The 17,855-nt window shown below is 34.9% G+C and overlaps 1 protein-coding gene across 11 annotated transcripts in view; it reads right to left on the bottom strand.

Annotated features, from left to right (window-relative positions):
* The window catches only part of DMD (dystrophin), a 918,699-nt gene that overhangs the window by 726,616 nt on the left and 174,228 nt on the right, over window positions 1–17,855 (bottom strand). For 10 of the 11 annotated variants that reach the window (XM_027636380.1, XM_027636395.1, XM_027636430.1 and 7 more), the window contains one exon: window positions 14,430–14,608. In XM_027636380.1, the coding sequence (XP_027492181.1) occupies window positions 14,430–14,608 (179 nt within the window). Of the gene's footprint in view, window positions 1–13,339; window positions 13,390–14,429; window positions 14,609–17,855 lie in introns of those variants that run through there. The other variant, XM_027636462.1, reaches the window with a different exon arrangement.

The raw sequence follows: 17,855 nt of genomic DNA, 5'->3' as shown, positions 1-17,855 counted from the left end.
GGTTCCATCATTCTAGAAGAAAAAGTAGCCTTCTCTTTTCAGCATCCTGTTCAGTTGTTGCTATCTCTTCCTTTTCTTTTTTTTTAATTCTCTCTCTTCTGTCACTGCTGTCAGCAAAATCTTGTTATCCCATAGCACAAAAGACCCTCTAGCCTTCTCAATAAGAACTTTAACTCCAAAATTCTTTTTATGTATTCCACACAATACAATATCAAAATGCCTTCAAAAGCATCAACAGCATTTAACTGTAATAAGATATATCTACAGTATGAGTTTTTCTTTTGAGAAATAAAGACTCTGGGACAAAGGCTAATTAGTGGACATATTAATCAGTTTCTGTGAAGTTGAGGTTGAGGTCCTGAAGATTTCAGAGTATTCAACATGATGTGCTTATTAGAGTTGGAAGGAATTATTAAAAAGTGATTTTGAAAAGTCATCTAAAATCTTAAATAGTGAAATTTGCTTGAATAGGTCGAATATCCCATTCATGGTTCTTATGTGATTTATCCATATTATATTTAATCTTTTCCTAGATGTATTTTAGCTTCTATTAAAGAGGCTCTCCTTCTTCAGTGGAAGCCACTATGATGAATACATTTCCAATTTAAAATTAAAAACTAACCAAAAGGCTGCTGCAGAAGAGGTTCAAGCAATTGAATGTTGGTTTTTTTTTCTTTTCAAATTCTGTAGCGTGACTACCTTGCTTGTAGCTACATGCTCTGAATAATAAATCAAAAGCTGTGAATCAGTCAAAATGATAACCAGTCATCTCATAATAGGGTTTTCCTCCTCTTCTGATCGCAGAGTCTCAGGTTTATAAATTGGATAATAATACAGAAAATATAAAAATATTTCCAAATGATAATAAGAGCAGGAACTATCAAGAAGTACTTCTGAACACACTGAAAATTATATAGAAAGCTTTCCTAAATGTTCACAGAGAGCAGCAACTTGATGGAAGAACAGGATAAAAATCCAGTGAAGATTTTTAAACGTAAAGATGCAGTTTCCGGCTCAGGAAATTTCTGAGCCACAAATCAGTGGAGGCTGAGTAAGTGAGAATACACAGATACAAGTACTAATGAGGTACATACAAAAACATACTTAAAGGACAGTGACTTACAAGTTTCTAAATTCTCATTACAGAGACAATATACAACTAATGTGTAACTTTAGCTGCTAAATTCTTAACAGACACTAGTAATTCTAAAATGGTCAGTTTAAAATATACATTATAAATATACTCTTTTGTAGCCATATTCTTCCCTACCATTACTCTTTCTTTCTCAACAGTTGTTTTTCATCTTTCTCTTTTCCCCTTTCCAGTTGAGATTTAGCAAAAAAAGAAATTTCTTACTTCTGGAATTTGAGACATGTTTAGGTTTACTTATTTATCAACAGTACATTCTCCTAGAACTATTTTTGCCCTTCAAATGAGTATCAGAATGTTGAAAAAGAATCTGTAAATATTTTATCAGATACTTTTGCCTGACATTGCTTATGTGGCAGAAAAGAATTGCAGGTGCTTTACAGGTGAAATTCTGCCAAGTAATATTATCCTGCCCCATATCCTGTAGACATGTACTCATATTTTCTAAAATATAACACATGACTATAAACTATAGCTATTAAATTGCATAGCCATTGCAGTAACCATCATGCACATTCACAGAAAGGGAAAAAAAAGCCAGAAAAAAGGCTAAACAGTGAAAGGCAAAGTTAAAACTGGGAAAATTAGGAGCTGAACATGAATGAGTTGTTAAAACTTAGTTTAAAAGCCATCAGTGTAGCAGAAAGTGACTTTGAGACTGAATTTAAAAGAGACAGGAAAACACTAGAAGCAGCAAGACATGGCATGGTATAACAGAGAAAGTATTTACTTGGTGACATAGAGAAGATACAAGATCATTGTGATTAAGAATATGAATAGAAATAAATGAAGTCAGAGAAGTAACCAAGTGAATTTTTAAGACCACAGATATTGGACAGAAACTGAATATGTTCTGAAAAGGAACAGTCAATTATAAACAGACTAGAGAACATTTTTAGAAAGGTTATCATACTGAACAATGCTAATGACACAGAGGGGTTGGAGTAACATATGACACATACTGTGCTGTGGAATTAATTTCTTATTCATTTTGCAGTGTAATTCAAGTGGGAAAACCTATGCAATCATGTAGACATTTATTGTTATCACACCTCAATACCTTTTAAAATTAACACAATGTTGTAGAAGCTCTATTTTTGGATGTTACTTTCAAATTCAAACTCAACAATCAGGAATTACAAAAACAATCCTGATTACAGGAACATTGTATTTCCCCTAAAATGCAAGAAGAAAAAATCCCAAGCTCATAAAAAGTGAAAATCAAAATTAATCACAAAAACGTTAATCTCTTTTTATATGTCCAACACCTCAACAATGAAGCTCACTTGTTAAGGGTATGAAATAGGTTATGCTGAACAGAAAAATACCTCACACAAACTACAAAGCAGCACAGGACGCACACAGGAAACATGGCACCTTTATAAATCCCATAACAGAATGTCAATTTATTTTTCATCCCATCCTCCCCTTGTCTCACTGATAGTCTCTGCATCTGAAGCTGCTGCTTGCTCTGTGTGATGCCCCTGACACAATCAATGTTTGCCTGATGTTTTTCTAATTTTTTATAGAAATCTTTAGAGTTTCTAATCTCTGCTCTCTCTCGCTATCTTGCTCTCCCCCCCCCTTCTCCCTTTTCTGATTTATATTTTTTGTTTGCTTCTGATAGACAGTAATATTATTTTTAAAATTCCTTTGTTCATGCTCCAGAAGCAAAGTATCAGAATACAAAATGAAGACAAATCAATATTAGATTTGGTTTATTTGTGCAAACAAATAGAACTGAAACTCAGATGTGTTCTCCATTGAACAAAGTACAAGAAAAAAATATTTCAAACTAACAGACACAAGACCTTCTCTCAAAAAGAAAGTTAGGAAAATGCTTTATATAATTCTAGAGTGAAGAAATATTAACCTTAGCATGTAAGAATTGGCAATCCAGAAGTTGACACAAGCAATATACTGTACCAAGAGTTCATAAGTCAACTGTCATTTTTTTCCAAATGAAGATAAAAAGCACTTTTGGTAGAAGGTGCAAATATTGTAACTTTAGGTAGGATTCTAAATACCAAAGAGAGAAACAAAGCTGAAAGATTATAGGAGAAACAAAGAAGGTAGAAAAATATAAACCTGGAAGACTGTCTATATAAATATCAAACAAGAAACTTGGATATCATATTTTCACCTTGATTTTCTCTAAACACATATGCCAATTCTATATATATTAGTGGGAGCTATGCTTTAAAGTTAAATCAGTCTCTTGAACAATGACACACAAAATAAGATCTTGATTCTTTTCTTATCTGTGCTTGGGAAGTAAAAAAAACTTTATTTAAAAATATTTTCCAAATAACTTGCAAAACACTTAGCAGAAGTAATTCCATAAGAGAGTGCTACTGTATTCTATTAATAACTTTGATTTTTAAGGAAAGTTCCATTTTGTGCCCTTTTAAAATATATGTCTGTTTTTTCAAATTTGATGCCTCACTACATCATCCAGAGTTTATTTAAACTACTGTTTCTGTAATGACATCAGTATGGGGTAACTACATTTTTTTTTTCATTTTTAAGAATTATTTATTCCATCAAAATATATATATATTATTTCTTTACTACAGCTAAGCTAAGTTCTAAAAAAAAACCCAAAAAAACCCCAAAAAAACAACTTTCTGTCCAAACACCATATTGTTCCATACAGTTTTTTTCTGGTTTTGAAGTTCTTACTTTACTGTTGTATTATGCTTTCAGGGTTAGAATTTCTGAAGAAAGTCTGAACACCTAAAAAATTGTTTGCTACCTTCCATTGTAAATGTATTGTTCTTTTAAAAGGTATTATTCCTTCCTACCTCTTCCCTTAGCTCTCTGATCACCACAGGCTAACACACCTGTATTAATAATATTAGATAAATATTAACTATTAACTATTAAATATTAAAATATTAACAATAATATTAGAATACTTGTAAATCTCAGAAACCCATAAAGCAAAATTCCTTAATACTGTTGTACATAGAGACAGAAGCCTTTGCTGCATGAAATGAAGATGGAAAATCTATGAATACTTTCTTCTGTATACTTCTATCTGAAGTCTGTACCTGCACACCAAAACCACAAAGAGCATGTGGCAGTATCTTAGAGGGAGAGTCACCTACACAAACATTACAATGCAGTTTCTATTGCATCAGAATCAGTGGGGGAAAGAAAGAAACCAGGAATTCCATGATCAGTAGAGATAAGCAATGTGGCCTTTTCAAAGGTCACTACTTCAGGTAAACATGCAGACCTGCCTGCTGTACAAATCTGAGCTAACAAACCATTCAGGGCATTTCCTACAGACCTACAACTCTAGTTTGATCCTGCAAAACATCAGCTCAAATACAGGAGGAAAAAAATGTTATCCATTTTCCCACAGTGTAATCATTTGGGCAAAAGGACATTCAGAAAACAGAACCTCCCACTGACTCGAGCAATTAACTGTTCATTCACTTCTCAAAGTCAAACTTTTGCAATATCAACATAGGACCATTTGTCGTGCACCAAAAATATTTCAGATTTTACCATGAAGAGTATTATATGCAATTGAGAGTACAAAGGTTTTCTCCACAGAAGCCTTTATGTTTTCTGATAGAGTAAAACATGAAGTTCTTTCCTCAAAGTTACAGCTACGGGTATTTCAAGGGCACAATACATATCCTACCCCATTTTTTAAGCTATCTTATTAAAAACTCTTCAGTTTTACTTTAGCCAAATAGAATTCAATCACAGGATGGTGTAAAGTAAGACAGAAAATTTGGTTGTATTATGCAAAGTAGAACAATTAACACTCATCAGAAGTAACAAAATATGTTGCTGCTGCTACATTGTTATTAAGTTTTAAAATAATGTTATCTAAAACTATGAAGCGAAATTGTATCATACTATTGAGAAGTTCACCTGATATACATAGATGAGTAAAAATCTAATAATACTGCTATTTAGAATTATGCTATAATTTTATCTCTGGACAAACACTTTAAATTGCATCTGTGTAGTAAATTGTCCTGTTGATTTGAGAGTTTTCCAAAGATATGAGTTCAGTCTTTATTTCTTTAGTATTTCAAAGGTTTTACTGGGTGTAATGAAAGAATGCAAAGTATTAACTGCTTGCTTTCTCAGTCTCAGACTAAATTCACTTTTCCTGTGTCCATAAACTGAAAGGTCTTTCCTAAGGGTTTGAAATAGGGATGCATAATGACTTCAAATTGTACCCTCAAGTTCTTTCCATTTCAGTTCTGAAATTAGGAAAAAATGAACACTAGTCTGTCTACCAGTAAGGATTTTCATTAACATTTTCTCCTACATTTCATCTAGCTCTTCCTTGCTGGTACAAGCAATTCTACAACTCTAGAGGTCAGGAGAGGGATTAAATCTGTTAATTAACATATTATGGATATAAACCCCTTGTTTCCAGTATATATGTCCTTATTTGCTGTATCTAGTTCCATTTTTAACATACCATACACATAAAGTATGTTCAAGAGACTCAGTGGCAAAAAACAACTTAAAAGAATACTTTTAAATGTTATGTCTCCTTTATATCTTATTGTATTCCTTGATAATTATTTAAAACCCATAGAAAATGGGTTTCTTTTCAAAACAAGAGAGGAAAAAAGACTTGAAACTTCAAAATTCAATTATTTTTTTTAAAGATGAATGCTTTCACTCATATTAACAAGGTGTTGAATTTAGCAGTAACAGATTTATACCACAGGTTAGAACTTGTATAACAGACTTAACAGAAAAAGAAGCAGTTATATCACAGCTCAGCTATGAAATTATGAATCTCTTGTTAAGTGTGCTTTTCAAAAAAAAATACAGGTGAAACTTAAAATAAAACTGAAGCTAGTTAAAAGCACCTAAAAATAAACTATAGGTAAAAAATAATCAGGGTATAAATGTGTTATTGAAAGTATGTACAGTTCTCTGTTCAAAAATACATTCACCAATAATGTAATCAGGAAATGACTGGTATAACATTTCCATGTTTCTAACAGTTAAAAATAAAAAAAGCCAACCAAGCCCTCTCCACTTTAAAAGTAATGCAAATCAAGTTCACCTACTAAAAAGTGGTTTTGTTCTTAGATATTTCCAACCACCTATAGGTACACTCGTGATTATTATATTATTAATTTACTCAGAGTTATTGAATTAAATCTGAATATGCAGCATATAAAGATATATTTTATCTAGGAATTTATACTTTCTGAATAACATATTACCGTTCCTTATCAGTCAGCAATGAACACGATAAATTCATATAGGATGCACCACATTGCATTTCTAGCGTTCCTCTGTTTAAACAAAATTATATCTATTTTAAGTAAGAAATGTTAGTTGAAAAAGTCTTACATAAAAAATAAAAGATTCTCTCATATGTGTTTTTATAAGGTCAATTAAAAGGGAAAGTTAAAAGGGGATGGAAAGGTCAGCAAGTAACTCATTTTTATGTCAAACTAAAGACTTGTCATTACCTATTGGAGATGGAAAAAAACCCCACTCCATTAGTGATTGTGAACAGGCAAATGTACAGGGAGCTGATAAATTTCACTTCTGAGATCCATGACTGATTCCTCCTGCTTGCCAGCTACCAGCCATTGGGACTTGTAAGTTTTGCTAACAAATGCTCTGGACAAAAGGAGTATGCTCTGAATCCTCCCATTGTTGAAGAGGCGTAAGACAGAAGCACTAATTATGAGGCTGATCATGAGTTGTGCTTTTGCCCAGACTGTTTAGGCAGGGACAACATGGTTATGCAAAGAAGACCTACTGATGAAAAGAGACATTCTGAAAAGAAAAATACCTGCCAGGAAAGGGAATAGGATTTGGAAACAAGATTGAAAAGATGCTGCCTAGAAGAAAGATCCCGGAGGTGAGAGGAGACCCTGTAGATCAGAGAATCCTAAAATATCTCCAGTTGGAAGGGGTCCACAAGGATCGAGTCCATCTCCCTGCTCCCCACAGGACTACCTAAAACTAGATCATGATTAAGAGCAAATTCCAGACCCTCCTTGAACTCTTACTTGGTACTATGCTACTTCACTGGGGAACATGTTTCACTCACTGACCATCCTCTCAGTGAAGAACCTTCCTTTAATGTCCGATCTGAATTTCCCCTAAGGCAGTTCCATTGCATTTCCTCATGACCTATTGCCAGTCAACCTATTGCCAGAGAGATATGTGGAGACAAGTAGCAGGGGATGCCTAGGGATCTTGGCCAAGGATGTCCAACACCTCTAAATGCAGACAGTGACACAGCTCAAGCTGATACAACTTTCTGCCTGACCTACCTGGACCAGCAGTAACCTCTACCTGGGTAAGTGGAGAGGGGAAAGTTGAGACCTCAAGGGTTTAGCTATGGAGAGAACCAAATGAGTGAGTGTGTGAATAAACAAGGGGACTAAAAGCTCTGACCTCGCTGGGTTCTTAAATATCAGGATCCAGATTCACTATGGGTTGTCACTAATCCACGAGACTACTAACATTTTTGACAACAAAAGCTCTTGAAAAAGAGTCTACAGTATACATTCAAATAAAAAAAAAAGTCCCACAAAACTTAGTTAGAACTGCTGCTGGAGTCTATACACAAAGCAGTGACAGGAAACAACCGGTGTGTTGACAACCCTCCAGGCTTGGAGAAGAAGCCATCAATTTGCTAGACTGTTATTGAAAATATGAAATACACTTGAAACTGTTTGCTTCATCATTTTGCAAACAGTTCCTTGAAGACATGGCATTCAGGGGAGCTCCCTAAGAAATCCAGAAGACTTGTACTTAGCTTCATTTTTCCACTTCTTCATTTCCTTGTTTTGTCCTCTGGTAACAGTTTTTGCTATTTTATTATGGTTACTCTAAATCTTAGGGATTTTACTTAGCTCTGTAGAAACAGTTTCTAGCTTTCTGAATGGAGCAAGTTTCTATTTAAATAAGAACACCTAAGCTAACAGTTGGGATTATACTTGTTGTCCAAATTATATCCTTCATGACCTTGTGATTAAATGTGCAGATAATTCAGTATTTCTGAAGTTTCCTTACTTCTACTTTAAATTATTCCACAAATCCCCCCAATGTTGGCAATGGGATATTTTCTGTGATGAATACCTTACATTAGAAACACTACCAAGAAGTTAAACTAAATTTCTGTCTGGTTGTACTTTGTGAGAGCTGTCTTCTGATGCCTCTCCAAAGAGCACTTTACCACAAGGCAATCAGGACATATTCGGATCACAGCCTCTAGGTAAAAGAAAGGTCTGGTTTAGTTCAAAGGAAAGCAATACAGCAATTCTGTGATGCTATACCACTGAAGTGTTTGGCACAGATGAACCCTGAAGGGTCTCAGAGAGGAGGTCTTGCAACACTTTTAAAGAAGTTAAATTGCCAGCAGAAGACCAAGAGCATGGCAAATTAAGGGTCTAGAAAACCCAAAATTGAAAGAGCAAGACTGCCAGAAGGATCTTGTGTTGTGTGAATAAGTTCAGTTTAATTTTATAATGGGTTTTTAGTGACTTTCCAAGTTAATTACTATAGTTATGTACAATAGAAAGACTGGTATAGCAATTTTGTAAAATCTATATTAAAAACCTCAGAGAACATGAGCAAAAATGCATTATAATACTTCTGTAAAACAAGAGTAATGACTGGAGGATTAGGAAATTCCCACAAACTAATGACGAGAGTGAGGCCTGAGGTGAAGCCTTTAATTTTTAAGTCCCAAATCAAATCATCATGTGCCAGTGAACACTGTCCTCATTTACCACTGGTGCATCTCAATTTATTTCAATTCAAATATACTGAAGTTTATCAGTTTAAATTTTAAGAATAGTTCTGCACACAAGCTCTGTATTTCATATAACACAATGTAGAATACATAACTCCTGTCAAAAGAACAAAAATCTACAATGATAGAGGTGAATGGGCTTGATTTTGAAGAATAGATAATATAAGGCAGACAGACTCACATTTGGCCTTTTAGACAGGCTTGTCAAAAGCTTATTTACAGAAGCACCAGTCTCAAAATATACATAGACTTTGTTCATCCCAATTTTTTTCATTGCTTACATTTTCAGCACTGTTTTCCCAACAGGGTATGAAGGGTATCCTCACTCAATTTGCAGACAACACCAAGCTGGGTGGGAGTGTTGATCTGCTGGAGGGTAGGAAGGCTCTGCAGAGAGATCTGGACAGCCTGAATTGGTGGGCCAAGGCCAACTGTACGAGGTTCAACAAGGCAAAGTGCCGAGTTCTGCACTTGGGTCACACCAACCCCAGGCACATCTCCAGGCTTGGGGCAGAGGCACTGGAAAGCTGCCCAGCTGAAAAGGGCCTGGAGGTGCTGTCAGACAGCTGGCTGAACAGGAACAAATGTGTGTCCGGGTGGCCAAGAGGGCCAATGGCATTCTGGCTTGTGTTAGAAATACTGTGCCCAGTAGGACCAAGGAAGTGATTGTCCCCTTGTACATGGCACTGCTGAGGCCACAAATTAAATCCTGTGTTCAGTTTTGGGCCCTTCACTACCAGAAAGACATTGAAGTGCTGGAGCGTGTCCAGAGAAGGGCAACGGAGCTGGTGAAGGGTCTGGAGCACAAGTCTATGACAAGCAGCTGAAGGAGCTGGAGGGGGGTTTAACCTGGAGACAAAGAAGATGAAGGGAGACCTTATTGTTCTCTACAACTACTTGAAGAGAGGTTGTAGCAAAGTGGGAGCCAGTCTCTTCTCCCAAGTAACAAGTGATAGAAAAAGAGGAAATGGCCTCAAGTTGTGCCAGGGGACGTTCAGAGTAGGTATTGGGAAAAAAATTGTCACTGAAAGGGTTATCAAGCACTGGAACAGTCTGCCCAGGGAAGTGGTGGAGTCACCATCCTGAAGGAATTTAAAAGACTGGTAGGTGTGGGACTTAGAGACATGGTGTTGTGGTGAACTTGGCAGCATTAGGGTAAGTTGGACTCAACGTTCTTAAGTGTCTTTTCCAAACTAAATGATTCTATGATTCTATACCATAAAAAGTTTCTTTTCTAGGTACTTCAGTGGTTTACAATGTTATTTTTTTTCTTGAATTCATTTAAGGCTGTATGCTTTATGTCCTATGGGGGTAGCACATAGCAAGTAAAAAATGAAGCAGTGAGATAAGAGTTTTGCCTGGGATCAATATTAGGAGCTGCTCTGATAAAACAAAATAGAAAGTAAACCCAGTACTCTTTCTGGTCAGGTGTTCAATGAGATGAATCATTAAAACAAAACCTAACGTTTTCATAAATAGAAAACAGAAGTGAAAGGCTAATTTTAAATGAGGATTTTGAAATGTCTCAGAAAATTAACTTGAGGATTCTTTTCTTCTAAATGAAGCCAGACAGACTGTCTTATTACAGAGCATGCACACAAGAAAAAATACAGAGCTGGAAAGCCAGGTAAGCCTTCTGTAATTGCTAAACAGTAACTGTCATCTGAAACATGTCAACAGAAACATTTTCTGTTGGGCCTTCATTAATGTTAATATAGGGAATTCAAGGATTCAGATTTGAGAAGTGGAATTCCTATACCAGGACCTGCATGAGTTTATGAGCACTCTTTAAGTAAAAAAGGTAAAGAAAGAAAACTTTTCTTGATTCTTTTTTTTTTTTTTTAGCAGAAAAAATGCTATTCATGTTACCAATGGCATTTGAAAAAACTGCTTCAACCAGAAGTAGTGAAGCACACATCAAACAGCAAGAAGGTACTGAGTGAACAGGTTGGCAGAACAATAATTTCTTTTGAATCTGAGATGTGTCACAGTTAAGCAAAGTAAAATTTGCCTGGCCACGATTTGCACAACTGAAATGCTACATCTTGCAAGTGAACTTGCAAGTGTGAGTGACAAACAGAACAGGAATTCAGAAAGGGTAAATTTAAAGACACACAAGATGTGAAATTACTAGGAAGAGTGAAGATGGGGAAAGTGAAGTAAAATGTGACATAAAATAATAGACAAAGGTAGAAGACAGAAGGAAAGGACTTTTTGACAGCTGATGGTATAAAAGGAAATGTTATTCCTTCTGGTCAATATGGAGCTCAGAGAATCATAGTTCATATCTCTTTTTACCATTCCTGACAGCTTACATATGCAGCAAATGTATGATGTATATCAAATGTCGTCTTTGGTCAAATATGTAGGACAGTGACAAAAATCTTTGAAAAGAGGTCGTATGTAATTTATTTTTCTTCTTAGTACCAGCTGGTTCCTGTTTGGACTACAGAATCTATTGGAGCATTCTTCCTAATGCAGAACTTTAAAAATATAACCAAATTAAACACTAGGACATCTAAGATTAATCTCAGCAGTTAGAAAATCTGGAGAGAAGCTGATCAAAGCGTTTTTGTTGATTGTTGTTACGTATCTTCAATTATTATATTGGGGAAATTACAATATTCAATTCCTGTAAGTTGAAAGTTTGCAGAGATCTAAAGAGAAGGAATGATTCTATGATTTCAACTCCACAACAGCACCTACCATTGAAACCGGTAGATCACAGTCAACTAAATCTACTGAAACTTCTTGGATAACTAGATGGGAGTAAGAGTCAGTTGCCTAAACTCTAAGAAATCCACAAATAAAAAAAGTTGATTTCATTTTGATTTCTTTGATGAGTCCCCTAGATAAGTAGATTTTACTGAAAATCTTACATGTAGTTGCAGCATCTATAATGGTATCCAAGAATCATAAAGGAAAATTGACAGAAAATTGAAAGGCTATTAAGATATGAAAAGAATATAATATTTATTTTATTTAGCTAAAATAGATGGGATTATTAAGTTATACCAGCTTCAAATAGCTAGAGAAAAAATTATCAACCACTATTTTACCAGCACTCTAAACGTGTTTTAATAGGTAAACGATGGCTGCTCTTTGAGAAAGACATGGCTGGTGGCAAAAAAATAACCACTGATTAAGAATTGAATATATTAATTGGTATTACTTGCAATTACAGTTTATTATAATGAGACTGTGTCTGGTGATTTTCCCATAGAGTTTTAAGCTAATGTTTTTTATTTGTTAATATTTGTTACAGCTGTAGCACAACAGGGCCCAGTTCTGGTTAGGTCTTCACATTCTGCCAAATTGGTAGATTTTTAATATTATGGTAGGACGAAACAACTATAACAGTTTTAAACATCTTGTTTAAAACGTGTATGAGTCATCACTAGAACCCCTTTGATATTAGTATAATGTAGCAAGGCTCATGCTTATGCACACAGGATTTCTGTTCTGGAGTATTTAAAGAAAGTCATTATTCAATAAAAAACCTGACATTTGAAGTGTAAATTCATAAACACAGTGTTGAATTGAAGCATAGTTTTGCAATAATTTTTTATAAGTTAGACAGAATTAAGTATCCAGAAGCGAACTCAAATTGTATTGCCAAATACATGCAGATCGTTTTTTCCCAAAGTAATGAAAGGAAAGCACATTGCAGTATACAATATGACCTTGGCTCCCACACTTGTCTAAAGTTATAAAAATTCAACTACAGAAATGCTCATTATAAGGATTGCTTATACAAGTTTTATTAAACCACCATAGCTACTAAAAAATAATAATAATAATAACAAAAAAAAAATAAAAAACCCTCAAAACTCTAACCCCCTAAGCTGAATGCTGGCATGGTTTCATTTGTGATAAAAATTACCAACTGTTGTAATCTAATAATACAAGTCATATAAAGAATATTAAATTTAACATTCCTTTTTTATCTTTTTTTCCCCCAACTACAGTAACCTTCTAAGAAATGTCATCACTTGCTATTTTCTTAAATAAGAAGGGTTAGGAGAAGAAAGAGAAAACCAGTGGCTCATGTTTTTCTATAACTAAACCAGAAACAGAAATATAATAATTAGATGCCAAATACAGCTTATATTTTATTTGTTCCTGTAATACTTTTTTAAGGCAATGTATGTACTATTTTGAAAAATAACTTTACAAAGGAAGCAGTTTATTATTTTATAACAGCCGTGCTTGCATGTTATTCAGCCCTAACAATCAGCATAACATCTGTTGCCAGCCATGCAGAAACACACAGTAAAAAGTAACCACTCGACAGAAAAAAAAACTCCTGGAAAAAGCAGGGCATCAAGAGCAAGGTGTAAGCAAAATGCACAAGCTCTTTCACTCCAAGTACAAGCTTAATAAAGCAGGTTTTTAAAAAAATTACAATATTGACAGACCTGTGGAGGAACCTGCCTCCTTTTTTGGTCAGGGGATGTGACATAGACAGCTTGTGCATATGCATAACTTTTGAACCGCGGTTTAGGAGAAGGCGAAGGTCCCTGGGGTACACTGACTGTGATCTACAAATAAATTAGAGGCAGAATGACACATGGGTAGAAGCATGGATTATAGAAGTATTGATTTTAAGAGGAACTGAAGAAAAACAGGCAGGAAGGTCATCACCACTGTTATTTTTCAAGGATAATATTTGTATTCAGAAGGCAAAATTGGGATGGTATTAAGGAAAGCTCTCATTTAATCTGACATCCTTACCAAAAGCAACAAACTGTCAGGACTCAATACCAGCAGAATACCAATGTAAATTGAAGCTTCTTTATAATTTGCAAGCAAAGGCAAGTATCTTGTGGTATATCTTGAATAAACAGAGCCAATATTTATCTGCTCAGTACTCCAAGAGAGAGTGAGCATTCCAAAACTAACATACATCAGATTAAATTCAGGCAAGCACACTAGGCCTAAAATTCACTAAACACTTCAACAGAGATTATCTGATGATTTCAGTCAAAAACATAACCGACATTGGCAATCGCAAATTAATTCCAAGCATTACATGAGCTTTTTGAGAGGCCAATTGTAAACTGAGATTATCTTAAAATACAAGCCTGTAGAAAAAATGCTAAAAAAAATAGAAATGTATCATGAATATGTAGAAATGCCAATTGCTATTCTCTAAAAAAGATACAAATATATCTACATGTTTATTTTTAAATGTAAAGCCTCCCCAGTTCCTTTGTTCTTCCTTTAGGTGCCCTACCGCAATTAAAACACTCAGTGCTGCACAAGAGATGTGCAAAGCACTTATTTGCTGAATAGTTACTTTCAAAACAGCCTGGTACAAGATAAAAATCAGTATTAAAGTATATGCAGACAAGTACACTTGACTTGCCTGGGGTAAAGAGACTTTGCCCCTTATGCCCATGGGTTTTTTGCCTTCCACTGGCCATGTAACACCAAACTCACGGGGTGGGTAGGTGGGGAAACAACCACTTTAGAGCAGCAAGATGAAAGCAGAAAAGTGAAACTCACTTCTTGTGAAAAATGCTGTTCATGTACTTCTATGTGCTCTTCTCTAGTGACTCTTGTGTGTCGTGGCAGCATCTCCACCTCCCTGATGGCTTCCATGGTGACCTTCTGGGGCAGAACTTGGAATAGTGAAGTCACATACATTAAGATGGACTTCTTATCTGGACAGGCAGTTGCAACATCTGGAAGGCAAAATAACATGTCATTTCGGTTTTCACGTTACACAGAAGAAACAGCCAATTAATTTCATTCAAAGTTGATAGACTAATGAGTAATCTGTTGTCCACATGAACTCTCTAGAGACTAATTAGAACCTTCCCATCAGTTCCAAAACTGCAGACCAAACCTGCATATCAATGAGGAGGAGCCAAAGTTTATAAAGTTAATGTCACCTCATTGAGTATGAACTTTCCATCTATATTTCTCAAGTTAAAATACACACAGTATACAAATTTGATCCTCATTAAGCAGGACTAGACACAGGAAAAGGTATATTTGCTTGTGCTGAATAAATACTGCAATTATAAAAAATAAGGACAACCTCATTTTCCAAGTCGTTCCTTGCACATTCTCTTCATATCATTTAACAATTGAGAGCAACAATGATGTAAGGCAAAAGAATATTTACAGGTTTTTCTAGTTAATGGGTTCATGAAAACCAACTGTTGAAGTCAAACTACAATATAGCTACAAGCCTTTACATTCTACTTAGTCTTATACTCTTTGTGAAGTCTGTAGAACATCAAAGGATCATGGTACTCACAAGGCATTAAACTACATAAGAGAATAACTGTATAAAAAAAAATCTCTATGGACCTTAGCAGGAAGTACAAGAAACTTTGCGTGAACACAAAGACGATTTCAGGTTTTGCACATAGCCATGTTATACATCAGCAGTAAAAGTGGTTTCTCTGACTCAGTCTTTCAAGTCAATAACAATTTGTAAAAATGTTAAGGCATGTGGCAGCTCTTTGAAATAGTCACTTTGTTATTTGCCATTGACATTTACTTCCTACACACAGTCTAGTGAATTAAGATGTAAAAGCACTGTTGTACAAGAAATTTATCATTAATTCCATAAATGTTTTAACATGACTGCTGGCAGAAAGCCAAGAACTATGAGTTTTTACTGTCCCAGATCAATCCTGGCTTAGCTAAGATTTGAGTTCATAAAAATAATAAAAAAAAGGAATCAATAATGCTACAAGGTGGCATCTCATTCTCTCATCTTACAATGCAGAATATATGAAGGAAGCATTAAAAACTCCATATATATTTGGAAATCAAGAAAAGACATCCTATCAATAATTTTGATTTGGCTTTCTGACCCATATCCATACCTTTGCTTGATAAGTTATGAAAGAGAGCTGAAGGTTTAGTTCTGCTTAGCAGTGGCTGGAAAAATGGCACATTCCCTACAACCTTCCCACTTCCATGCTGTAAGTGTTTTGCTTTCACCAGTTTTTTGTTTTCTTGTTAATAGTATAACATCATTTTGTTATACTCAGTGTCCACTAGCAAATGATATTTACAAGAATACCCATGCCTATATACAGGGAATAGTGCACACTGAATGAACAGACATCAATGTCAGCTGTGATTTTTCTGTTGTTTGTTCATTATTTTGCTTTCCACAATGTTCTGGTATTCAAATGGGCAAATATCATTTATCTACACAAATATCTCACACAATAAAATGAAAGGAATATCTAGCAAAGAGTATACTTGCCAAAAATTGTTTGCCCATTCCATTTGACAAATAAAAGGTACATGTGCAGTTGTCAAAATCCACTGGCAAATATGAAAAGATTTAATTATTTAATCACAACAAAATCTAAACAACCATATTTGCAAAGCCTGGAATATCAATCTGTCTCTCAAAAGTCTTTTTTCCAGGCTCTTCCTGGCAGAAAGATGCCTTTTTAAGAGATGAGTGAAAATGACGATGATATAAAAAAAGTAAGTTCCATACTAAAAAAAATTCTACAGGTCTAGCAAAACGAACAAAATCCAGCATTTTGCTACACAGTGTTACATTACTTATACACAGCCACACACAGAGTGCAAGTTATAAGTGTTTATGGAAAGGTTTCTTCCAATTTTCAAATAAATGTCTGCTTATAATATAGCCATTCCTTTTTAATAATATTTTGCTGTCTCCAAGCTTTGACCAAATAACAGTTCTGTTCATCAGAATTTGTGCTGATTCCACTTACTCTTTATACCGAACTAGTAGCAAAGTAACTTTGAAAGAGGAAAGCTTAAATGCCTTCTGCATTGCCAGAAAGATTATATTTCTGTACATAAATTGCTGATGTGGTTTCTTTACACTGACAGTCAAACTCAGAAACATACTTTACCTTATAGAGTGCTGAGAAGCAAGATAAGACCTGAGTCCTAAAAATACAAGAAATTCTTTGTCCTCAACAGAAGGAGCTAGGATTTTTCACAGATTCACAAAGTGGAAAACACAGCAAACTAAGTTCTAAATCCTATACCTCACCTAATACTGCTGGTTTCCATGACACCAGTTTTTAAATGTTCCAAATGAGTTTTTAAAAAATAACATTAAAAAAAAAATCCCTCCCACAATAAATTTGAGATTCTCAAAGCTGATTTGAATTTTCAGAGATTACGTGTTTTTTTCCCCTGATAAATGGAGGTTATTGTTATTTCTTCTATGAAAGTTGGTTTTTGAGTTTTAAGACATTAGTGATACTAATGCAATATGAATATTTATTACAATTCCTGAAAAAAATCTTACTGCTATTTCCAAATGCATCTGTTTCGAGAGCAGAAGCTCTCAGATTGTTAAGACAGAATCTAGCTGATCCATAAATGATTACTTTCTACAATGTAAACTCATGACAGGAGAGATTTCAATGTTTGCAAGGTAAGTGCTAGTGTGGCACTAACCTCAACTGCAGTAACTAAGGTGAAGGCAAAGTGGAAGCATTTAAAAATGTACAACCACAACTCACATGTTATTTTTATTTATTTTATCTTTTAGCCTCAAAGACAAGGGTGAACTTTTCAAACCGTGTTCGAATGCCTGTGGCAATCTGTCTGACAAAGCTCACCCAAACACTTTGAAAGAGCTTCCATAAAACCCAAGTCATATACTTTGATTACATTTTGACTTGGATGAACCTAAACCTGCAATTGAAACTGTATGAAAGTGCATGAGACTGCACTAGTAAAATGAAACTTGTTGGTTTTAAATAGCAAGAAAAACAAGTAAGACTACAAACTGTTTTTCTTAAATGTATGCAAACTTGTCCCTCAGTTCCCACCCAGTCCCAAAATGATATTTTTATACAAACTACATTTACATTAACACTATACAAATGGTATGATAACAGTAGGAACAAGAGAAGTTGCAATGGTTTACTCTACTGAAACTCACTGCTGCCAGTAAGACCTCAAAGC

Source organism: Corapipo altera, unplaced genomic scaffold (assembly GCF_003945725.1).
Source record: "Corapipo altera isolate COAL_440 unplaced genomic scaffold, ASM394572v1 0, whole genome shotgun sequence".
Taxonomy (NCBI): domain Eukaryota; kingdom Metazoa; phylum Chordata; class Aves; order Passeriformes; family Pipridae; genus Corapipo; species Corapipo altera.
Note: the sequence above shows the minus strand (reverse complement) of the source record. Positions and strands in the feature narration are given on the sequence as shown.